This window comes from Protomyctophum parallelum (assembly GCF_964188405.1).
Source record: "Protomyctophum parallelum genome assembly, chromosome: 18".
NCBI classification, from domain to species: Eukaryota; Metazoa; Chordata; class Actinopteri; order Myctophiformes; family Myctophidae; genus Protomyctophum; species Protomyctophum parallelum.
The window spans coordinates 46,419,575-46,446,011 of NC_139716.1; the positions used below are offsets into that span (position 1 = coordinate 46,419,575).

General features: G+C 42.6%; 1 protein-coding gene across 1 annotated transcript; it reads left to right on the top strand.

Moving 5' to 3' along the window:
• Positions 1–219: 219 nt before the first annotated feature.
• On the top strand, positions 220–26,437 carry LOC310875645 (uncharacterized protein; the record flags this gene model as incomplete). The annotated part of the gene is made up of 11 exons (XM_083788932.1): positions 220–316; positions 922–1,036; positions 2,407–2,553; positions 22,793–22,818; positions 23,166–23,333; positions 23,518–23,778; positions 24,279–24,539; positions 24,679–24,983; positions 25,105–25,337; positions 25,569–25,635; positions 26,357–26,437. 10 exons carry the CDS (start codon positions 220–222, stop codon positions 25,594–25,596), a joined length of 1,641 nt encoding a protein of 546 aa, XP_083645058.1. The 3' UTR covers positions 25,597–25,635; positions 26,357–26,437.

Sequence of the window (26,437 nt, forward strand, 5' to 3'; positions counted from 1 at the left end):
TGAGCTAAAGTTTGTAAAGCTCAGACAAATAATTGTCTGAGCTTGTAGATCTGGTATTTTTGAAAAGTCAAGAAAATGTGGCGCAGCTCTTTGAATATATATTCTTTTAACTCATATCTTTGCTTCTGGGGGTCCCTGGAACAACATCTTTTCAGATGGGGGTCGGCCGCCATCATTTTTGTCCCCGGCCTGCTGCCGCTCGCCGTCTACCACTTCAGTATGACCGCGGTCAACCTGCCCACCTCTCTGACCCCGTGGTCTGCACTGACCCCATCGGTGACCTCTGACCCATGGTCTGACTGCAGAGACCCTATCGGTAAGTCAGTCGACGCTCGTTAAATCGATAAATGGCTAAACTGTTGAAGATGGAGTGTAAGTGATGTGTTTAAAGCCAGTCTTCATTTTGCAAATTTCATAGTCCTTTGAATAAAAAAATTGTCATATTTTTGTCATCTAAAATGTTTTAGTGTGTCTACTGAATATCAAGATTTTAGTTGATTTCATTCTGCTGTGCAATTTTCGTCTACAGTTGAATTTGTTGACAAAACAATGTATTTTGGCAGGCCTTAACCCATTTAGGCCTGACATCGAAATTTAAAGAATGTCTTCTAAATTCTGACAGTTTTCTGAAATAACTATGTTTCTGTATCAGTGGTGCTCCATATTTCATGTCAATGACCCCAAAAATGATATGTAATTGGCCACCGACCCCCATCTGAAAATATGTTGTTCCAGGGACCCCCCCAGAAGCAAAGCTTTGAGTTAAGAATGTTCGCTCTGAAAAGAGTTGTGCCACATTTTCGCGATTTTTCAAAAATAGCAGACCTGAGCTTGTGTGTGTTTTTAATTCAGCCAGTGTTCCCAGGTGGAAGATGGAATGACCCAGAACCTCCTTAACCTTTTTTATTTTTTTCTTGCCAGCTGACGCCCAGGGCAACCTCACAGAGGAGGAGGAGGAGGAGATCAGGGAGCAGATGAACTTCCTCAACTCACGCTGGGAGAGCCTCCGAGTGGCCAACATAGACCGACAGGCCAGGTACACACACACACACACATGCGAGCACAGTCACACACACACACATGCGCGCACAGACAAACACACACACTGTGGCGCTCTGTGCCTTTAACACTACCCTACGTCACATGCTCGCACACTACGAGAGCGAGAATGAATGAACGGAACGGGCGCGCGCTTTGAGGAGTTTGCTGTTGTCAGCTGTCAGCTCAGCTGTCCGCTGCTCGCGTCCGTGTGTAGCCTACCTCTGGCTTGTGAGAGAAAAACGTTCTGTAGTTTGTAGCCCGCTGTGGGTTAGTCAACACTCACACAATCCAAGAAGTGAGTTGTAGTAATTTCCCCAACGGAGCGTGGCTGCTCGTCCGACGCCCGGTTTCATCCCAGAAGGTTTCGATGAAGAAACGCCAACCTGCATCAACTGTCAATTTACAATTTACAATTTAGGCATTTAGCAGACGCTCTTAATCCAGAGTGACTTACATTAAGCAAGAACAAAAAAGCATGGGAATACATCACATATATAAAAAGCATTTATCATGAAACATGCGTAAGCTAAGAACGTAACAGTGGAATATCTATATAATGAAACTATATACATATAAACTATACATAATACTACAAGTAAGACGCGCAAACGCGTGAAGCGAACGCAGCTCGTGTGTGTGTGGTTGTGTGTGTGTGTGTGTGTGTGTGTGTGTGTGTGTGTGTGCTACAGCTGCGCCCTGTGTGTGTGTGTGTGTGTGTGTGTGTGTGTGTGTGTGTGTGTGCTACAGCTGCGCCCTCTGGTGGCGGGCCGGTGGTGTAACAGCGTGACACACACACACACACACAGACATTCAGCCCTTGCTGTCATAGTAAGTGGCTCACTGCGTTCGCAACTATGCTATACATATGTACTATGACGTGCTATGACTACATACAATGCAATTATAGTGCTGTCTTCATAACATGCTATAAGTCTGTATCAAATGCTATCTAAGTCTACAGAAATGCTATCTAAGGGGGTAGGGTAAGTGCTATGGGCCACGAGTCTGAAAAGGTGGGTTTTCAGACTACGGCGGGAGTAAGGGATTCCACAGCGCTCTGACCGCGACTGCCTGACGTTTTGACTGACTGGTTTCTTTTATTTGAGGTGGGGAACATTCATTAAGTCTGATATTGGTGTTGCGTGCTTGAACATTCTTTGTGCGTCATATTGCATTTGAACATTATTGGTTCACACTTGAGTGACGCGGGAACTGAACATTGACTGCAAGAAAACATTTGAACATTAATTATTTGATAGTTTCGTGACTTCACTATGTCTAATGTAAACTAACTGGTTAATCGATCGATAAGGCTATCAGTGATCAATGAATGATTGAATTGATAATTGACATCCCTACTCCCAGGCCCTGGCCAGCCTCTCGTGGCCCCCGGGGGAGTTCTACCAGGCCGAGCCCAGACACCTGCTGCCTCATGTGGGATGGAACTCTGAGCGCGTCAGACCCTGCTCAGCCTGCAGATCCCAGCCTGGCACCCAGAGCCTGCCTGCTACGGTCAGTGCAGTTTATTCATTCATACGCAGGCAAGCACAGACTACACACAGACAGACCATTGAGTCACATCGCTACCGCACACTTTGAACTGGCCAAATATGTACAGGTGTATACACACACGCACACACACACACACACACTACAACACACACAATACCAGTAAGACACCTGAGGGCGAGAAGCGACCTCGAGGTTGCGTGCACGCATCCACCTGGGTGACAGCATATCTTAATTTTCGGACCTGTTGAGAACTCTAGTTTTCGCCGGCTGCCGGGCACGGCTGCACTAATAACTTTTGGGCAGGCCCGTCTAGAGTTTAATGGACAGGTATCAGTCAACAGGCCCGTCTAGAGTTTAAATGGACAGGTATCAGTCAACAGGCCCGTCTAGAGTTTAAATGGACAGGTATCAGTCAAAAAGGAGACATCGAAGAGGAAGGATGGATGGGGAAGGATCAACATATGGAATGTCAGAACAGGTCAGCTCCATATATGGAGATCTAAGAGTATGAGTTTTGAGGTCAGATGTAGAGTTGTTGGCCAATATTGATGACATCAGCGATCTCCATACATGGGCTTAATATTGATGACATGTGGGATCTCCATCCCTGATGATGAAACGTGATGTCACATGCTCTCTCACCCTGGGTGTGACTAACACACACTGACGGGAAATGCACAATTCCATACTTAACTGCGACACACAAACACACACACACGCACGCGCGTCCAATCATTCATTGGAAGGACAATATCAGTCACCAGAAGCAGAGACGTGTGTTTTCAACATGGAGTTTGAAGTTGAATGGCCTTTGGCTTTAATAGATCAAATGAATATTAAATACTTAATCAAGCAACTTCACGGCAATTATATATTGTATTTTCATTCGGACAGAGAGGCTATTCAGTGTTTTAGATAAATGAGAAGAGTCTGGGACGTGTGGAGCGTTGTCCAGGGTGTTTTAGAGAAGTGAGAAGAGTCTAGGACGTGTGGATCATTGTCCAGGGTGTTTTAGAGAAGGGAGATGAGTCTAGGACGTGTGGAGCATTGTCCAGGGTGTTTTAGAGAAGAGTCTGGGACGTGTGGAGCGTTGTCCAGGGTGTTTTAGAGAAGGGAGATGAGTCTAGGACGTGTGGAGCGTTGTCCAGGGTGTTTTAGAGAAGTGAGAAGAGTAGAGAGGACGTAGATCAAGGCAAGAAATAAATAAGAAGCTCGTTCCACACAGGTTTCTCTTAGTGGGTCTCTCTAATCTTATTACAATACAAATAAGGGTTTTCCAGATGTACCGTATACAAGCTTGTTTCACAAACGTGCTGAATTTGAAGTTTTTCCAGAAAACTTAGGTCAGTTTTTAGTAGGTGTTTTTAGAATTGGGCCCGGACAATGATTATGGTGCTTATGTTTAAATGGTAAATGGTAAATGGTGCATTTATATAGCGCCTTTATCCAAGGCGCTTTACAGAGATTGTGCATTACATTCACCCATTCACACACACATTCACACACCGATGGCAGCGGAAACCATGCAAGGCACCAACATCGGGAGCAATTAGGGGTTCAGTGTCTTGCTCAAGGACACTTCGACAGTAACTCTGGGGGAGCCCGGGTTTGAACTGGCAACCTTACGGTTACCATGCAGGCACTCTACCCCTGAGCCACCGCCGCCCCTGGTTCATGTATGTGATGTATTACCATGTGGTGTTGTTGTTGTTGCTTACTGTGAATCGTTCTGGATTAAGAGCGTCTGATGAATGACTAAATTGTCTCTCTGGCTCCCTCCCCAGGTGGACCCCAGCTTTGCCTACGCCTACACTCTGCTCTGACACAAGTTTGTTTTGATGGAGGAGTTGGACAAAGCCTTATCCTGCTGCAGGAACGCTATTAGTCAACAGTAGACACTACAATGCCTGGTAATTATTATAATTATTATTAGAGTCCACATTAGACACTGTCCCCTAGGGTAGGTAGTGGTACTCTCACATGTTCTCCCTGTGTCCCCTAGGGTAGGTACCCTCACATGTTCTCCCCGTGTCCCCTAGGGTAGGTACCCTCACATGTTCTCCCTGTGTCCCCTAGGGTAGGTACCCTCACATGTTCTCCCCGTGTCCCCTAGGGTAGGTACCCTCACATGTTCTCCCCGTGTCCCCTAGGGTAGGTACCCTCACATGTTCTCCCTGTGTCCCCTAGGGTAGGTACCCTCACATGTTCTCCCCGTGTCCCCTAGGGTAGGTACCCTCACATGTTCTCCCCGTGTCCCCTAGGGTAGGTACCCTCACATGTTCTCCCCGTGTCCCCGTAGAAATTGGGTTACAAAAATAAAAAATAAAGGAATCATAGTTACACAATGCCTGGTAAATATGTCCACAAATGCCATAGCCTACTGAATACACTATTTGTGTGTGTGTGTGTGTGTGTGTGTGTGTGTGTGTGTGTGTGTGTGTGTGTGTGTGTGTGTGTGTGTGTGTGTGTGTGTGTGTGTGTGTGTGTGTGTGTGTGTGTGTGTGTGTGTGTGTGTGTGTGTGTGTGTCTCTCTGTGCGTCCGTGTGTGTGTGTATGGGTGTGCGTGCGCTATAGTTATGGATATGGGATGATCTAAGCAGGAGAAGTTCAACTTCGCAGAAATTCACTTCAAGAAAGCTCTGAGTATCAACCCTCAGTCGTCAGTGCTTCTGTCATATTGGCGTGGTATGTATGATAATTATAATGACTAGTCCTTATACCTGTTTGAATATATGAACACGCACACATGCACGCACATGCACACAGTCCGTGACCTGTCGTTGCAAGACACACAAGCAATGTGTGTGCAGACGTTCGCTGCATCACGGTCAGTACAGGAGAGTCTGGGGGTTTTTTAGGTCGGAGGAGTTGAAACAAATCGTTCCCAAAGAGTCTCTGGTTTACTTCCTCATCGGCAAGGTAACATGACCTTTGAACTCTAACCCATTCAGGACGGGAACTAGTGCTGAACCATTCTTGCCTCTTTTGTTGTTGTTTTAATAATCTGTATAAAAGATCGGTTTCTCCAGATAGGGTAAATGCTGAATATTGGCTGATCACTGATCAGTGGCCGATTATTGGAGCATCTCTAATTTGAAGTGATCAAACTAGCAATAGAATACAAGTTTAGAAGCAGCTTTAAAGGAGAATTCCATGCTAGAATGCTTTCTTATCTTTCTTACCTTTCTTTGTAGTTGTTACGTCCCCACCAAAGAGGTCCAGGTGTTTTTTTGTGCAAAAACTCCTTATTGGCTATTTTCCCTACCATAAGCCCTCAATGAATTGCATTGCATTGAATGGGAATTGAATGGGGCTATGGGGTGTTATGCTAATTCGCTTATTTCCATCGAAAGAAGTAGTAAAGTGTGCCGCTTGGGATATTATTTACATTATGAAAAGAGGATATATACAAAGAAATTATAATTTTGAGCGATGGAAATAAGTGAATTAGCACAACACCCCATAGCCGGTCCCCACCCCCCCCCCCCCGAACCTCAAATGACATCACATTGTAGGCTCGACTACAGAGCCAAATGACGTCCCATTGTAGGCTCTACAGAGCCAAATGACGTCCCATTGTAGGCTCTACAGAGCCAAATGACGTCCCATTGTAGTCTCTACAGAGCCAAATGACGTCACATTGTAGGCTCTACAGAGCCAAATGACGTCCCATTGTAGGCTCTACAGAGCCAAATGACGTCCCATTGTAGGCTCTACAGAGCCAAATGACGTCACATTGTAGGCTCTACAGAGCCAAATTACGTCACATTGTAGGCTCTACAGAGCCAAATGACGTCACATTGTAGGCTCTACAGAGCCAAATGACGTCACATTGTAGGCTCTATAGAGCCGAACCGACTTTTATTTGGCTCTAAAATAGGAGTATGAATCGGCCCTAAGACGAAAAATGTTCATCGACTACCTTTTTTCACTGACGAAAACTAAATGGAAACTAAATGAAAACTAAGCTATGATTACTAAATATACTAACAATTTTGTCAACAGATAAAAACTAAACTTTAAAATGCTATAGGAAGAGATCCAGTATAAGTAATTTTACACTTGATTGCATGCTGAAAATAGCTGAGATCTACAAACTCGTGTGTCGCAGCGCAACACGTGAGCTTGTAGATCAGCTATTTTCAGCAAGTGTAAAATCAGTCATTACGACGGCATCACGGCTCACCAAAGTACATTTTAGTCTACTAAATCAACTGTGGATTTAGTCGACTAAAATCTTATGATATTTAGTCAACTAAAACTAGACTAAAGGTCCTTACACACTGGCGAATTGGCGACGCGATTTATTCGTGCGAATAATTCGCATTTTTTTAAAACCAGTTGAAGTCAATGCAAGCTTCCACATCAGTGGCGAATGTGCGAATGTGCGAAAATGCGACAGTTTTCGCTCTTTATTTGTTCGCTCTGGTGTCGAATTTTGCAGACATTCGCAGGCGAACTGCAGCACCTCTGACCAATCAGAATGCAGCCCAAACTTGTTGCTGTGTATAAACAGCGGCGTTCCGTACAGTAGCTGTCAACAGAGCAGCCGTCGGTCCGGCTACGCAGGTCGGGATAGCGCAGCAGCACACACTGTTGCACACCTCCCCTCCTTACAACTCGTTGGGTGTGTGTGCGCTCGCGTGTGCGTGCGTGCGTGCGTGCCGTGGACATGGCACATGGGTGTGCAACGTCAACAGAGCAGCAGTCGGTCCGGCAACGCAGGTCGGGATAGCGCAGCAGCACACACTGTTGCACACGGTCACACCTCCCCTCCTACAACTAGTTGGGTGTGTGTGCGCTCGCGTGTGCATGCGCGCGTGCGTGGTGCGTGGACATGGCACATTGTGTGTGCGTGTGCTAACAGCACGCAACGGCAAAAGCGAGCAACGGGCTCCGCCAGACTTTGGTCTGTATGTAGGGTGGTCTCAGGTAAAGTGGGCCATCACTAAGGTAAAATGAGCCAAGGTTTCTGCCTCCTAGACCTTTGAGTTTTAACAGCCAATGCTGCACATCATGTGCACACAGCACATATGTCTTGACACAGCTGTACTTGACAAAACAATTGATTTGATTGGTCTATTTTTTATTTATTTTTACCATGGCAGCCATTTTTCAAAATGGCCACCAGCAACAACTGTTTTCTTATGAATGATGGATATAATATGATATTTCAGACTCATTTACCATTATAGTACTTGGTAAGGGTCTTTTGCATAATTGAAAATTGTCATTGAATATTCAAGATGGCAGCCATCACTTGTATGATTGTCTGATATGGGTGATCTCGGTGTCAAATCAGTATTTTTTTATGATCCAGAATTCAATCTTTGGAATTGGCCAGAAGCTTCCTTCTACCTCTCAAATGAATATCAACAGGGCATGTGTATAAGCTCAGAAGCCCATACAGCCCGCGCAGTCTTTTTCCCGTGGCCAACATGCTTGACACAGTGTCACAACCCGTCAATGCATGGAACACTGGTAGTTTGTGTGCTTTCTCCTGCCATAGCCCTGCTGCAATTTAATGGGCTGCTATAAGTATCGGAAATTGCTTATGGTGCTGACTATGTTCATGACTTTTATTGACACACCCAATAATAAAAATAGGTATTCCATTGAGTATCTCATGGTCAGAAACCATGAAATAGATACCAAGTTTGCGTTTCTAGCTCATCTGGTTCAGAAGTTCAAGCCAAACATATTTTCTGCGTGCTAATATTGTGGCAGCCATATTGGATTTCATGGAAACTTTCAATGCAAAAAATGTTCGTATTCATATTATTGATCAACCTGTGAAGTTTCGTGGAAATATCTCTGTTAAAACAATTGCCCTATTCACCCCCCATTATAACTAATAGGGGCTAATATTGGGGCGGCCATATTGGACTTTCGCCCAACAATTGACCAGGTTGTCCATATAGGTTGTGATCCTACTGGGTCATAGATATTATTTCTGGTGGACAACTTTGTATGTTATGACAAATGCAGGTCAACCCCCTTTGCCCCCTGGGTAAGTTATTAGTGCAGCCACACCCGGCAGCCAGCAAAAACTAAAGTCCTCAATGGGCCCAAAAATTAAGGGCCGGCCCTACCTGGGCCCTCATCACACCATGTACACTCAAGACACTGCCCCCGCTGCCACCCATAGATCTCCATATATGGAGCTGACCTGTTCTGACATTCCATATGTTGATCTGACCTCATCTGTACACTCAAGAAAGACACGCTCCATTTATGGCCAGTACAGAATTCATTCCATATGTTGATCTGATCCCCCCATGCCAAAGTGCCAGCGCTCACCCAGCAGTCTGCTGTCACCCAGGCGGATGCATGCATGCTCGCTTCTTGCCCTCAGGGTGTCTTACTGGTTTTATTAATACAATGTAGGGCTAATGACATTATTGTGGGAATGTGGGTATAGCCCCTCCTATATTCAGCTATAGTGTCGATTTTTGTCCTAACAAAAACATGAAATGCCATTCACAATGAATGGAGAATTTACGTCATGTGTCTGAGCAAATCGCTGATTTTTGTCCTACACAGACTAAATTCCCATTGACAATTAATGGATAATGTACGATGAAAAGAGCACCCCTCACTTCACACGGATGTGATTTCTTTTAAATCAGAAATGAGTAAATGACTGTTTTTCTTTGCAGCTTGAGTGGCCCATTTTAGCTGTATATATATAAATATATATAAAAATAAAGTAAAAAGTCGGCTAAGCAGTATACGTGATCACCTTATCATTGACAACTGAGATTGCTTTCACCTGGCATTTACCCTGAGTAGTCATATATGACTGATATTATTTCATCTGTTGCATTGCATCTCCCGCCATAACAACCATGTTTTATGTCAAGTACACTTGTAGCGAGAATCATGTGCATCCATTGGCTGTTCAACTTTAAAAAGCAAGGCTAAAAAGAACGGTGGCCCATCTTAGCTGATCAGGTGGCTTATTTTACATGAAAATGCTACATCTTAAAAATATGTGACAGCTTGTTTCAGTGACTTCAGTCAGAAGCTGTAGGGACTAAACTATTATTTGTTATTAAATACATTTAACTTAAACATGATATTAAACAGTCAATAATAATCATATAACCCCAATTTAGTGTCATGCATTGCTTTATCTCAGTTTAATTACCAAATTACCAAAAAGTGGCCCAAATTAGCTGACATCCCCCTATTTATAATTTTATTTTATCGACGGCACGGGTGAGCAGCCGACCGGCCGTCGATCCCAAATGACTCTGGACTCCACTTCACGGTAGTGAAGAAGACAAGAAGTGGTGGAAAGGATAGTAGGATATACCAATACAAACAAAAGAGGTATTAGCGCACGCTGCACACCAATTTATTGAGGATCGAGGTGCATGCTGACCACGGGACGGGAGACAAACTTGTAAAGTTCGGTTGCACAGCTCGTAGTCACGAATCACGATACAGAACACTTCTATTAAAGACCAACGTTTCGGCACATGAGTGCCTTCTCTTTAGGGTATGAAAGAAATTAAGGATACCAATAATGACATAACGCAGGAGAAGAGTAGTGGAGTGGAGTGGAGTGGAGGAGGAGAGGAGAGGAGGATCGAGTTGTTCAAGTTAAATTGATGCGTTGACGTTATTATGGTATTTACCATAGGCAATATGCCAATATTGAAAAAAGTTAAAATAACCAGTGAACAGGCTCATCAAAATGGTAAGATTTGCACTAGGCTATTTCTGCTGTGCAGACCCGTTTTTGACCCGAAAATAAAGACTTTATAACCGGAATATATGCCCACATGCACGGGCGCGGCCGGTACCAATTGTACCATATGTGGGCCGGTACCAATTGGACCCCTCCATCTGTGAAGTACTGGATACGGGGGTATTAAAGAAAGGATACCAAAGCGGGAGGGGGAGGAGAGGACAGGAGAGGAGAGGAGCTATAATCGCACAATACGCGTCGAATATAGATGTGTACACTGCATAGGCAAACGCGAATAAATTCGCCGGGCAAATATTTCGCATTTTCAGATCGCTTATTCGCATCGCGTCGCTAATTCGCCAGTGTGTAATGACCTTAACACTAAAACATTCCAAAATGTGCCTGAAACTAAATTAAAACTATTGAGAGAGTACGAGACTTTGACTAAAACTAAAATCAAAATTTGCTGCCAAAAACAACACTGGTTAACATCAGGGTCCATTGCAGCTGTCCGTAGGTGCTCTTTTTGAGAGCGGGTTTGAAGGAGTCTAGGGATTCACACCTAACTTTATATGGCATAGGAGTGAAATGCATCACAGTTTACAAGTAAAAAAAATGGGTGAAGTTTGTTTTTGTGCATAGTTCCAACATTGTCTGTCTGTCCACCTATCATTAATTCATTCATTTAAATTAAACAATTATGAATAATTCATATTATATTTGTAATGCTTATGAATATGGTCCTTGACTATTTCTAGGCTATGCATTTTATGTATTACAATGTGTTCTTGCATAATGTAAATCACTGGATAAAGCCTGATAAATGGATTAATGCCTGATAAATGCCTACATTGTAATATAAATACTAGTTTTGGTTTAAAGTTAAAGTAATATAAACTACTAGTTGTAGTTATATAGAATTTAACATTATACTAATTTAATTCACAAACATTAATTTAAAGTTTGTAAATGCTGTCATTAAAATGCTTACTATAAAAAAAATACTAAAACAGCTAAAATACTAACATTCATGGTCATAAGCTCATAAAACAATGCATAGTGATTCCATGATTCATAATAAAGTAACAGAGCAGGCTCTGAATGAGAAGAGCCGCCGGGCGAATCCCCGTCATTAAGAACGGACGCAGAACGGATCGTTCACGGAAGTGACCGGATCGGTTTCGTTCACCAAAAAGAACTAGTTCTTTTGATTCGTTCGTTCATGACCGACTCATCTCTACGCTACACTGGACCATTGATTGATTGATTGATTGAACACAGCTGGTGCAAACAATTCGTCTCACTCAGGACTCGGGAGTCTGTACACTACTATAATGTATTACTACATAGCCTACATAGTTACTGTACTATACTATAACTCTACACTTGCAGCTTATATTGTCAGTGTTTAGTTATTTATAATAATTATTATTATATATCGCGGTGCTGTTGTGTGGAGCCATGGAAGGACAGACGCTCCAACATTCTGAGAACTTCAACAACTCCAGAAGAACAGAACGGGGTTTTCCACAACAAGAAGTAAATGTAAAGAACGAGAGGCCAAACGGGTAATAATAATAACAACAATAGCGGTCAATGTAACGAGGTATTTTATTTCAGAGTTCTCTGTGTTGTGTTTACTCTGACGAGTTCAGCTGCGCATTTCTATTTTCTATTTACATGTATGTGTGTTTGGTCAGTCTAATATTGGACCGTTCAGCTGCGCGTTATTTCTACATGTTTTTCTACTGTATCATACAGTAGAAGAGCCTATTAGCCTAATATTACTGACATACATACAGTCTGTATGTATGTCAGTAATATTGGGCGCGTTCTGAAATGAGCAACAATACAAACTAATAGGCGAGTTAATAGTCCTGCAACAAACAGTCAAAAAGTGCTTTAGTTTTCGAGATACCCCTACCGGAGTTAGGACCAAACACAACATAGTTTTTCCTCATCTCTAAGGCCTCCCATACATGAAATGGATTCTTGTATAAAAATATTTTACTGCAAAAGTGGTGAAATTGTTATTTAAAGTTATACACCTCAAACTAAAAATAAAGCCTGTCCGTCTGGTGGTTGAGGCACTTAAAGGCATGTAGATTCACATTGGAAGCTCTGAGAAGTTCAAAACTTGGCATACTTGAAGCCAGAACATACCTCTACATTCTAGAAAAGACTGAATGTCAATATCTGAATGTCAATATGAGATATATTCATTTGAACACATACTTACAGTAGGCGGAATTGTACATCTATGTAGATGTCTTCTCTACTTTGTAGTGACTCTGGAATGGATTGTCATAGCAACACATATGATGGCTTGTATGAAAGGTGAGGTTCTACTGAATCCAGCAATACCAATTGTGTAAATGTAGCTTGCATAATCGTGGAGTTATGCCACAAAACATATATGGTGTCCCAAACGGGGGGAAATAAAACTAATGAAATCTACAGTATCACATTAGTTTTATTTTTACTTCACTTATCAAGGGTGGGAAAACATAACAAAATCACTTGAGTAGAAGTCCCTAAAATGTATGAAATGTCTCAAACTTGAGAAATGAGAAATTGTGAAGAAATAGATGCCGCTTCAATAGAGAAATATGCAAGCCTACAGTGGAACTACTAACTATTATTATGTTGCAGCACATGACCTGGATGTTAAATAATAATAATATAATATCTCAAACTTATATAGCGCTTTTCTGAGTACCCAAAGACGCTTTACATGGGGGGGCTTTACAGAGGTAACAACAAATTAAAAACAACTTTAATAGAAAAAGGAAAAATAACACTAAAAGCTAAAGAACATTAAAAGACAGTGAAAAGGGTTAGCTAGGGAAGGCAATATTGAAGAGGTGGGTTTTGAGGGTGGATTTGAAGGTTTGAAGGGTAGGGGCATCTCTGAGTGCCTTAGGGAGGGCATTCCACAGGGTTGGGGCAGCAAAGGCGAAAGCCTGTTCCCTCATCAAGCTCAAATCTCAATATTATCCTCATAAATATAAATAATCAAGTTATTAATTTCTGTTATTTGAGTTATTTGGTTACAGTCAATTTATACTACAGTATTTGGCTCCACCTATGTGCATCTTATGTGATCTTATAATGTGAAGTGTATCGGAAATCGGGGCCGATCATGACATGTTTAAATGATCAGATCAGGAGCACAAAAATGTGATTGGGACATCCCTAGTATCAATATGATATCCATATCATGATATTAGACTGTATATTGTCCGTGATTTGGGATATTGTACTATTGTGATATTGGAGGAGTTGCATAAAAATATAATTTTCAGATGGGGAAAAATCGGTATCGGCAGATACTCAAAATTAAAATGATCTTACTAAATGTTGCTCAACAGAGAGATGATGATGTTCATAAAACCGTGGCTCTATATACAGACAATATGCTGCAGTAATGAGCAAGTTGCAAATGTTGAGTGAGAGCATGCCTGCAGCAGTCTCATCAAGAAGACTGAATAGGGTTGATACAACATTGTTTAACATACAAAGAGATTGTTTCATTTGTGTGAAGGCCAGTACAAGACCAGAACATCTGACAGCCATTATGGCTGGTACTGGTATGTGTACCAGAGACTTAAGGTCCTTCATGCAGCATCAGAAAGGTTGATGAAGTTGTACATCATCTGCTCCTCTCGTACCCAGATCTCTTTGTGTATGATGACAAATATACAATATACAGTATAATACCGGTAATATGCCGGGCGGCAGTGCCTCAGGGATAGAGTGGCCAATAGAGCGGCTGGATGGAGAACCGTGAGGTTCGCAAGACAAATTTCAGTGTGAACTAACAATATACCGGTAGTACTATATCATACCATATTCTCAGTTCGATCCAGGGCTCCCCCAGAGTTAGACTCTGAACCCCTAATTGATCCCGATGTGCAGGTCGGTGCCTTGTATGGTTTCCTCTGCCATCGGTGTGTGACTGAATGTAATGCACAATCTATGTAAAGTGCTTTGGATAAAAGCTCTATATACTGTAAATGCACCAATTTCCATTTACGGTATATAAACTCCTTGACTGTTATGATGACATACTGAAGACACTAACTCTGAGGAAGAAGATGATATTGTCTAAATACAAACCCTGGAAACATACAGCATTATAATTTGTAGAACATGGAAAGTCTGATGTTGCATGCTCTAAAAGTGTGCCCATGGGAAATGGGCACAATGAGAGAAGATGCAAATCTCCAAGAAAATCCAGAACTACTACATAGACCTGCAGATATATCGATGAAGAAAACCATGGACCAGTGTCTTCAGTATGTCATAACTATTATTTATTGAAAGTGATGACTTGTCATCACTTTCATTTATTTAAAGAAAGATGTTAACTACTTCAGTGAGATTAATAAAAGCTTTGACATAGATACTGGTCTGCTGTTCTAATTCTTTGTTTTATAGCTGCTATATTTCGTTTAGATATTTAGTGTTTTAGGTAGCATTTATGATATTTGTCATCATATGCAAAGAGATCTGGGTACGAGAGCAGCCGATGTACAACTTCACCAATCTTTCTGATGCTGCATGTGAAGGCGCTGTCTCTGGTACTCTGACCAGTGACCATGTGAAGGCCCTGTCTCTGGTACTCTGACCAGTGACCATGTGAAGGCCCTGTCTCTGGTACTCTGACCAGTGACCATGTGAAGGCGCTGTCTCTGGTACTCTGACCAGTGACCATGTGAAGGCCCTGTCTCTGGTACTCTGACCAGTGACCATGTGAAGGCCCTGTCTCTGGTACTCTGACCAGTGACCATGTGAAGGCCCTGTCTCTGGTACTCTGACCAGTGACCATGTGAAGGCGCTGTCTCTGGTACTCTGACCAGTGACCATGTGAAGGCCCTGTCTCTGGTACTCTGACCAGTAGTCCTGGTTTTGTCTATGAACTGATTGCACAAGACCGCAAGGACTTTTTTGTGCTATCCCTTTTGGACTGATTGTATGACTGTACTCTGTTGCTGTTTTTACATGTATGTCTAATAAACTTTTAAATCCATCAATCAATTGTGCTGGCCTTCCCACAAATGAAACAATATATTTGTATGTTCAACAATGTTGTACCCTATTCAGTCTTCTTGACGAGACGGCATGCTCTCACTCTGGTCTTACTGGAGTAGTTTTCTCAACATGATACAGTATATGATGAGGAGAGGAGAGTATATTGAATTTGGGTTTGCCAGGGTTTTATGAACATCATCTCTCTGTTGAACAACAGTTAGTATGTGTTGAAGGTCTTCTGCCGTGGGCTTTATACATTATGGGTCTTGTTTCGTGCCTTTTTCCAACTGTTTAGCAAAGATGATACAAAGATTTGGATCCAATATTCCATTTTGGTAAAATTTTAAAGACACACTTCAGAATTTGTACAGTATCTATGTTGTGCATTGCGCGCACTATTTTTAGGCTATAGTATATGTGCAGTAACCATATTACAAGTGATACTAATTAAGTCTATTTTCCATTCTGGTGAAATAGTGTCAGGGCAGGGTTCTGCTATTGTCAATGTACTGGACAGGCAGTAGGCTCTGTTACACTAAAGAGAACTAAATGCTAGGTCACTCTCCACTCCAGTCAGCTAAATAGCTACTTGATTTGACAAGGTTCATCTCATCTTTTCACATTCCAAAATATGTGAAATTATTTTACCTGTCATTTTATGAAGAAAGCCACATACTGTAGGCAATAAGATGCAAGTGGAGTCAAATACTGTAGTATAACTTGACTGTAACCAAATAACTCAAATAACAGAAATTAATAACTTGATTATTTATATTTATGAGGATAATATTGAGATTTGAGCTTGATGAGGGAACATCCAGGTCATGTGCTGCAACATAATAATAGTTAGTAGTTCCAATCTAGGCTTGCATATTTATCTATTGAAGCGGCATCTATTTGTTCACAATTTCTCATTTCTCAAGTTTGAGACATTTCATACATTTTAGGGACTTCTACTCAAGTGATTTGTTTATGTTTTCCCACCCTTGATAAGTGAAGTAAAAATAAAACGAATGTGATACTGTAGATTTAATTAGTTTTATTTCCCCCCGTTTGGGACACCATATATGTTTTGTGGAATAACTCCACGATTATGCAAGCTACATTTACACAATTGGTATTGCTGGATTCAGTAGAACCTCACCTTTCATACAAGCCATCATATGTGTTGCTATGACAATCCATTCCAGAGTCACTACAAAGTAGAGAAGACATCTACATAGATGTACAATTCCGCCTACTGTAGGTATGTGTTCAAATGACTATATCTCATATTGACATTCAGATATTGACATTCAGTCTTTTCTAGAATGTAGAGGTATGTTCTGGCTTCAAGTATGCCAAGTTTTGAACCTCTCAGAGCTTCCATTGTGAATCTACATGCCTTTAAGTGCCTCAACCACCAGACGGACAGGCTTTATTTTTAGTTTGAGGTGTATAACTTTAAATAACAATTTCACCACTTTTGCAGTAAAATATTTTTATACAAGAATCCATTTCATGTATGGGAGGCCTTAGAGATGAGGAAAAACTATGTTGTGTTTGGTCCTAACTCCGGTAGGGGTATGCCGACTTCTGGGGGCCATTGTCGCAGTACTATAATGCTTTAGCTCCGAGAGGAGGGTCCGTGTCAGGATATCCCTGAGCAGGTAGAAATGGAGTCGAGCCGTACTTAACCAGTGGGTTAAATTTCGTTTCCCTAAAGTAAAGGTATCATTCAGAACAGGGGATGAAACAACCTAACAAAGCTCATGAAGACAAACAGGACCATGTTTTCACAATGCAATCTTACGGAAGCAGAACTGCGCATGCGGACGAGGGTTGACTGGACTACATTTTCATTTAAGTCTGATTTAAGCGCTTGTTTCACCCCTGACTTAATATTTTACATTCCTGTGTGAAGTTTACCAACTCTATCTCTGTTCTGATATGTTTACTTTTAGATAACGATAATGTGAACCAGGTTTAATCCATTGTTTGTGGACGGCTCGACTACAGGAACCTCATCTCGGCTCGACTGTGTGTGTGTGTGTGTGTGTGTGTGTGTGTGTGTGTGTGTGTGTGTGTGTTTGCGCGTGCCTACACGTGTGCAGATGATAAGGTTAATTTCAGCTCCATTTACAACATATAGAAGAAAATATAGGCTTTGCTGCCACCTAGTGGTGACAATGGACAATCACAGAATGATACATCAAGTGATGTATGCGGTCTGCAGATTGTGTGTATGGTCCTGAATAATTATGTTACATTTCAGCAATGAGAAATTCAGATCCTTCCTTCTTAGGATATCATCTTAAAGTGTACATTTTATCCTCAATAACAACACTCCCCCCACCTATCTCTCTCCCCAGCCCCGTGTGCCCCAGTGAGTGTTAGTGCCAGTCTGGTTTGTTCCAACTCAGCCAATGTGAACTGGCAAAGAAGTCCCAGTGCCACATCTTACAATGTGACTGCAGTGGGTCAGGATGGACACATACATGGCTGCTCCACCAACAGTACCAGCTGTCAGATACCCAACATGCACTGTGGCCAGAACTATACCATCACAGTGACACCATATGCTGACTCATGTGCTGGGAATCCCAGCATTCCTCTTCACTTCAGTGCAGGTACACAGGGAGAACAAAATATGTACTAACTAGAAAGGTGTAATTTTGGGAAATTGAAAGTGTGGTTGCATTGACACAAGTCACGAGGAATCCACTGGGAACTGAATTCTGTCTTACCATTATATATTTAATACATAATATAATATTATATATTGCGATATCATGTGAAGCATGACAACAGTGACAACAGTCAGTGTGTGAAACATGAAAAAGAATTCCGGACCGAGAACAATAGTGTGTTTCCTCTAGCAACCACACTAATGCGACTAAAGACTATGTACTAATATGAACAGTCTCCAACAGACTAATTTGATAGACTAATTAAGATGCTCAGCATACGTTTTGTACTTTTGTTTGATCAATTGAAGCACAAATTAAAGAGAATAATCATTCTTTCTCTCCACTTCTTCCCTCCATCTCTCCAGGTCCCTGCGCCCCCAGTAATGTTTCTGTTTCTGCATCATGTGGGGCTAGCACAGTGTCCTGGTCCCCTGTTTCAGGGGCCAACATGCACATAGCAACAGCAACGGACACGAATGATGGACACGAACACACCTGTAACTCAAGCACTGCAAACACCTGCTCTTTCACTGATTTACACTGTGGTGGAAACTACTCTGTCAGTGTTGTAGCTGTTGACAGAGGTTGTCACAGTGAACCAAGTTCAGCTGTGGAACTGAAATCAGGTGAGAAGATGTTCACGAAAAACACTAATGCTGCTTTTGACCTGTTAGGTTTATTCATGTTCTCTTCCGAAAGATTTATTTGGAATGAATGGATTCGAACCTAGGTTGGACTTAGTGACTTGATTGCTAAATGAATAAACAAATACATAATATAGTAGAACATTTTACTTGAAAACGTTTCTGAAAGTGTGTGATTTCCTTTCGAAATTAATTTAATTCCTTGAACATCATTATGATATAACAACATGTCAACATTGTGTTTTGCCTTTGTCTCTTCTCAGTTCTGTGTGCCCCAGTGAATGTTAATGCCAGTCTGGCGTGTCCCAACTCAGCCCATGTGACCTGGGTAGGAAGCTCCAGTGCCACATCTTACAATGTGACGGCAGTGGCTCAGGATGGACACATACATTACTGCTCCACTAACAGTAGGCTACCGGCTGTCAGATACCCAACAACATGCACTGTGGCCAGAACTATACCATCACAGTGACACCATATACTGACTCATGTGCTGGGAATCCCAGCACTCATCATCACTTCATTGCAGGTATTCAGAGAGAACAAGATTTAAAATCTTAAAGCTATGCATCTGAACAGTCTTCAACAGACTTTTGGAACATTGTTTTTAATCCGTTTTTTCTCTCCACTTCTTCCCTCCATCTCTCCAGGTCCCTGCCCCCCCAGTAATGTTCATGTTTCTACAGAATGTGGGGTTAGCACAGTGTCCTGGTCCAATGTTTCAGGAGCAGATATGTACATAGCAACAGCAGCAGCACATAATGGACACGAACACACCTGTAACTCAAGCGTTGGAACCTCCTGCTCTTTCACTGATCTACACTGTGGTGAAAATTACTCTGTCAGTGTTGTAGCTGTTGACAGAGGTTGTCACACAGAACCAAGTTCAGCTGTGGAACTAAAAACAGGTTAGAAGATGTTCACCACAAAACACTGCAGTGCTGCTTTTTACCTGTTGGGTCGTTTTAATTAGGTGTCGATTACATTATATTAAATGGCTTCAAATCTAGATATAGATGAATGCATGAAATTAAATGATTAAGTGGAGGAAGTAAAAAATAAATTAACTACCACACAATGTAAATTCATTTAAAATTATGTTTCCACTCAGAAAACAATCTTTTATTTTATAACACATTGCCATGTTTCCCCTTAATAATTTGCAGGTTCAAATCTTAATTTACAATTGTCTTAATGGTAGTCTGGAGCCCTGCTACATTTATTTTCTTGTTACTTCATTATTAATGCTGCTGTACAATGTTTAACTCTGTATCCGTCCTCTCTTTGCAGTGCCATGTGTTCCTAACAACGTCTCAGTAGCACCTGACTGTATCAGGAACACTGCTGTTGTGTCCTGGTCTGCCAGCAAGGGGGCAGTACAGTACTCTGTGTCTGCCTGGAGTAGTCAAGGCCATGCCTCGAATACCACCTGCATGTCCTCTGATCTCAACTGTACTCTTACAAACATCACCTGTGGCTCCAACTACACTGTAGATGTAAAGGCTATTGATGTAAACTGCTCCAGTGACCCGAGTCAGACCCTGACATTCAGCTCAGGTAAGACATGGAGAACATATACTGTATGTATGCACAACAAAGGCCAAAGGCAACGTAATGCTGCTTTTGGATAGTCTCCACTTAAGAAAGATTTAAGTCGAATCAATGGAAGTGAATGAATGAATGAATAATTATGTTACATTTCAGCAATGAGAAATTCAGATCCTTCCTCCTTAGGATATCATCTTAAAGTGTACATTTTATCCTCAATAACAACACTCCCCCCACCTATCTCTCTCCCCAGCCCTGTGTGCCCCAGTGAGTGTTAGTGCCAGTCTGGTTTGTTCCAACTCAGCCAATGTGAACTGGCAAAGAAGTCCCAGTGCCACATCTTACAATGTGACTGCAGTGGGTCAGGATGGACACATACATGGCTGCTCCACCAACAGTACCAGCTGTCAGATACCCAACATGCACTGTGGCCAGAATTGACACCATATGCTGACTCATGTGCTGGGAATCCCAGCATTCCTCTTCACTTCAGTGCAGGTACACAGGGAGAACAAAATATGTACTAACTAGAAAGGTGTAATTTTGGGAAATTGAAAGTGTGGTTGCATTGACACAAGTCACGAGGAATCCACTGGGAACTGAATTCTGTCTTACCATTATATATTTAATACATAATATTATATTATATATTGCGATATCATGTGAAGCATGACAACAGTGACAACAGTCAGTGTGTGAAACATGAAAAAGAATTTCTATGTACTAATATGAACAGTCTCCAACACTAATTTGATAGACTAATTAAGATGCTCAGCATACGTTTTGTACTTTTGTTTGATCAATTGAAGCACAAATTAAAGAGAATAATCGTTCTTTCTCTCCACTTCTTCCCTCCATCTCTCCAGGTCCCTGCGCCCCCAGTAATGTTTCTGTTTCTGCATCATGTGGGGCTAGCACAGTGTCCTGGTCCCCTGTTTCAGGGGCCAACATGCACATAGCAACAGCAACGGACACGAATGATGGACACGAACACACCTGTAACTCAAGCACTGCAAACACCTGCTCTTTCACTGATCTACACTGTGGTGGAAACTACTCTGTCAGTGTTGTAGCTGTTGACAGAGGTTGTCACAGTGAACCAAGTTCAGCTGTGGAACTGAAATCAGGTGAGAAGATGTTCACGAAAAACACTAATGCTGCTTTTGACCTGTTAGGTTTATTCATGTTCTCTTCCGAAAGATTTATTTGGAATGAATGGATTCGAACCTAGGTTGGACTTAGTGACTTGATTGCTAAATTAATAAACAAATACATATTATAGTAGAACATTTGACTTGAAAACGTTTCTGAAAGTGTGTGATTTCCTTTCGAAATTCATTTAATTCCTTGAACATCATTATGATATAACAACATGTCAACATTGTGTTTTGCCTTTGTCTCTTTTCAGTTCCGTGTGCCCCAGTGAGTGTTAGTGCCAGTCTGGTTTGTTCCAACTCAGCCAATGTGAACTGGCAAAGAAGTCCCAGTGCCACATCTTACAATGTGACAGCAGTGGGTCAGGATGGACACATACATGGCTGCTCCACCAACAGTACCAGCTGTCAGATACCCAACATGCACTGTGGCCAGAACTATACCATCACAGTGACACCATATACTGACTCATGTGCTGGGAATCCCAGCATTCCTCTTCACTTCAGTGCAGGTACACAGGGAGAACAAAATATGTACTAACTTGAAACGTGCAATTTTGGGAAATTGAAAGTGTGGTTGCATTGACACAAGTCACCAGGAATATATAATATTATATATATTATGTTATATTATATATTGCAATATCGTGTGAAGCATGACAACAGTGTGTGAAACATGAAAAAGAATCTCGGACCGAGAACAATATTGTGTTGCCTATAGCAACCACACTAATGCGACTAAAGACTATGTACTAATATGAACAGTCTCCAACAGACTAATTTGCTAGACTAATTAAGATGCTCAGCATACGTTTTGTACTTTTGTTTGATCAATTGAAGCACAAATGAAAGAGAATAATCATTCTTTCTCTCCACTTCTTCCCTCCATCTCTCCAGGTCCCTGCGCCCCCAGTAATGTTTCTGTTTCTGCATCATGTGGGGCTAGCACAGTGTCCTGGTCCCCTGTTTCAGGGGCCAACATGCACATAGCAACAGCAACGGACACGAATGATGGACACGAACACACCTGTAACTCAAGCACTGCAAACACCTGCTCTTTCACTGATCTACACTGTGGTGGAAACTACTCTTTCAGTGTTGTAGCTGTTGACAGAGGTTGTCACAGTGAACCAAGTTCAGCTGTGGAACTTGAAACAGGTGAGACACTCACCAAAGACACTGATATTTAGCATATATCTCTGGGAGATTACTTGGGCTACAATCTAGACATGGATGAGTGTAAGAAACGAGTAAAGGGGGAGGAATGAATCATTTAGCCACCCCACAATGCAATCTCATGAGAACTAAAAATAAACAACATACTGTACGTATAGCATGTCCACTCATCATAATACTGATTTTAGATCTTAATTGTTACAATTAGTTACATTTCTTTCTTGTTCCGATCAGTTCTAATCATTTACTATACAGAATATCTTTGAGCCCAGTTATATTGTGTAATGTTTAACGCTGTATTCCATCGTCTCTTTGCAGTGCCATGTGTTCCTACCAGCGTCTCGGTAGCTCCTGACTGTATCAGGAACACTGCTGTTGTGTCCTGGTCTGCCAGCAGGGGGGCAGTACAGTACTCTGTGTCTGCCTGGAGTAGTCCTATGAATGCCACCTGCCTGTCCTCTGAACTCAACTGTACCCTTAGAAACTTCACGTGTGGCACCAACTACACTGTAGCTGTCAAGGCTATTAACGGCAACTCCTCCAGTGATCCGAGTCAGACCCTGACATTCAGCTAGGGTAAGAGATGGAGAATTTACGTGCACGAGAACACTTTTACTCTATACACTGACTGACTGCATGCTGCCACCTGTAGATTATTCATCTAATTAAAACAATCCATCATTTTCCCCAGTCCCTTGCCCGCCCCAGAATATAAGCGCCAGGGTCAACTGTTCCTCTAACACCGCGGCCATCTCCTGGAATCCCAGCACCGATGCCCTCAACTACACAGCTTTCGTCACTGGTGGTGACGGAACAGTTTTCCCGTGCACGTCTTCCGACAATACGTGTTCCGTCGAGGGTCTGCCCTGCGGAATTACCTTCTCTGTTCAAGTCAGGGCTCACAAAGCATAATGTGACAGCCAGCTCAGTCCACCAGTCAACATCTCATCAGGTACTGTATGGGTGGCCAACAACAACAACTTGCATTTCTTAAACCCTCGATCATCCGACCAACCAAATTCCCTCTCATGTGTATTCTCCAGCTCCATGCGAACCCCAAGGCATCAACGGCTCCTTGGACTGTCTGTCCAATGAAGCAACCATATCGTGGAACGCAACGTTAGGGGCAGAGATGTACACGGTGACGGCGGTGGGTGGAGGCCACGCGACAAACTGCACTGCTTCCACCAGCACCACGTGTATGGTGGATGACCTTGCCTGTGGCGTCCTCTATACGTTCTCTGTCACCGCCGCCAACAGCCTGTGTGACAGTCGTCCCAGCGCCACCATCCAGTTGCAAACAGGTAACGCATGTTTAAAAACGCAGCTCAGAGACACAGAAACACATGTACACGTATTTTTTTCCCCTGTAATGTCTGTGCGAACCCCGGGGTCTGTTGAGGGGTTTCTTTAAAACATAAAAATTTAAGTTGGTCACAAAAATGAAAAACATGTACACATACAAGCACCAATACAATGCTTTCTTTACTATCCTCACCCTACGTTTTAACAGCGGGCGAACAGCGGCGACTCTGGGTGATACAAATCTCCTAGAGGGAGTTCCGTATCACCATTCATGGAGGGTAAACAAAGAAACATTATTTTCATGTTTTCGAATGACGTTCCACCGCCCACTTTTCGACTATCGCTGGGTCCCATAGACAAATAACGCACTTCCGGAAAATACGCCAGGCTGTGTCACCTGCTGTTAGAACGTACCGTTAGCTTTATAATGTAGAATGCCCATTTAAGTGCTTCACTCAGAAAAGCATCTTCAAAACTCTGAATCCCCCAACCCCTTAAGCCCCATGCCGACCAGTCGACCTCTCAGTTGAGTACAACTGTGCCAACCAGTCGGCACTGCTGTCCTGGACTCCCGCCAGTGGTGCAGTGGAATACTTCGGCTGCGCCCAGGACGACAGTGGCGCCAGGCTGTGCTGTGACAGCTTGGACACAAACTGCACCATAGAGGGCCTTCGGTGTGGAGTCCAGTACAACGTCACTGTACTGGCCTCAGATGGGACATGCAACAGTTCTGTCAGTGACACAGTACGCATTGGAGCTGGTAAGAAATCTCACAGTTGTTACAAGAAACGGATGTTTTGCGATTATTTAAAACCTATTCTATACGATAGTTTCTGTATTCACGTCGCACCACAATGACAGTTGATGTATTAATGACCAGTCCAACTCTCTCCTTTTAGCTCCCTGTGCTCCAGACAACGTGCAGGTTCCGCTGTTGCCGCAACACACAACACGCAGCACAACACGAACACGCCAGGTGTTGCGTTTCAGCTGGACACAGGTCCCCTGTTCACATGTCCAGTACATGCTGACCATGACGGGTAGTCTCCTCGGGGACAACCAGACCTTGTTCGACCTCTCTCTTGGACAAACTCGACTGCCTACGAGATGCCCCTGCCCTGTGGTTCATCTTACGTCGCCAGTGTGGAAAGCAGGAACTGTGGTGGAAGCAGTGGCCAATCAGTGGCTCGCAGTGGAAATACAGGTACACTGAGACTGATACATATTGTTCAAAAGTCACGTTGGTGCATGTATGTGATTGTGCCGTTCGGGCAGTTCTTATCACAATCAATACTAACGATAAACCCTCCCCTCCACCTCCACAGCTCCTTGTCCTCCCAACAGGAGTGACGTACAGCGGTGTCTTCTCCTCGGCCACAGTCTCATGGAATGCTTCCGTACATGCCGTCACGTACACAGTGTATGACGACAGCGTCTCGCCAAAGTCCCAGGTGTGCAGCACAGGCAGCCTGTCCTGCTCCGTAGTCAACGTCCAGTCACCTGGTCGTCACAGCCAGCAACGAAGGAGGGGAGAGTGGAGAAACACGTGTCACATCAGGTACGCGCTTCAGTGCACATTGATGTTAAGAATGCTTCATAGCACTGGCCCTCTAGTCCTGCATGGGGGCCCGGACAATTGCTAGTTTTCTGGTTTGCCATCTAGAGTACCAGGTCTGAATTAGTCCCTGAGCAGACAGAGGAGATCAGCTGCTTCACAACATATAATTTAAACAAAATCATAGATAGCAAATAGCAAAACTTACGTGTTGCTTTTTCCTTTACACTCAAGGATGAAGGAGATGTCACTTGAGAAATGACTGTTGACGTTGGCCATGGACATCACCTGTAAATCTCAGGTACTGACTGTGGAAGGAAAGAGCTTCATCATCACTGACCTGAACCCAGGAACCTACTTCAATACTTTAACGTGTTAGGGGGGGTCTGGAGATCATCTCTGTAGAATAGGAGACCCGCAGACACTAGTTGGACAGGATCATTTCTTTCAGTTTTGCACTGTCTCTGTCAAACATGGCATGGCACTGAACAGCAGGTCTGTAATATGATATAAACTGCTTTTATTTTATATTCTTTGAGAAAACAGATGTCAACGACGCATTTGTTACTCTGAACATTCACTGCGTGTCAGTTGATTTTAATCTTTATCAATGCATAAACGAAAGCACACAACACAATACATCTTCACTTGGTAGTGACTACGTATGTGTTGTGATCTAATTGTTTAAGTATGTATAGGCAGGCCAATTAATTTGTTATTAAAAATGATAAGTCAACAACCTTTTTATGGTTACAAATAAATGCTTCTACATAATATTTCATATTGCCTTTTGAATGCAGACGTGAGCCGATGCTGATTTAAAAAAATGCCAGTTATCTCTCTATTAGTCCATCTCTGTCTTATCTTATCTCTATTAGTCCATCTCTGTCTTATCTTATCTCTCTATTAGTCATCTTAGTATATATATATACATATATCATACATTAGTCTCTATTAGTCCATCTCTGTCTTATATTGAATTAATCTTCTTATGTTGTTTTGTTTGTTTTTCCCCCAATAAGACGGGGAAGACATCAATCAGCGACATGTTTTCTGACCTGAGGGACGGACGCAAGCTGGAGGGACTAACAGGCAGCACCCTG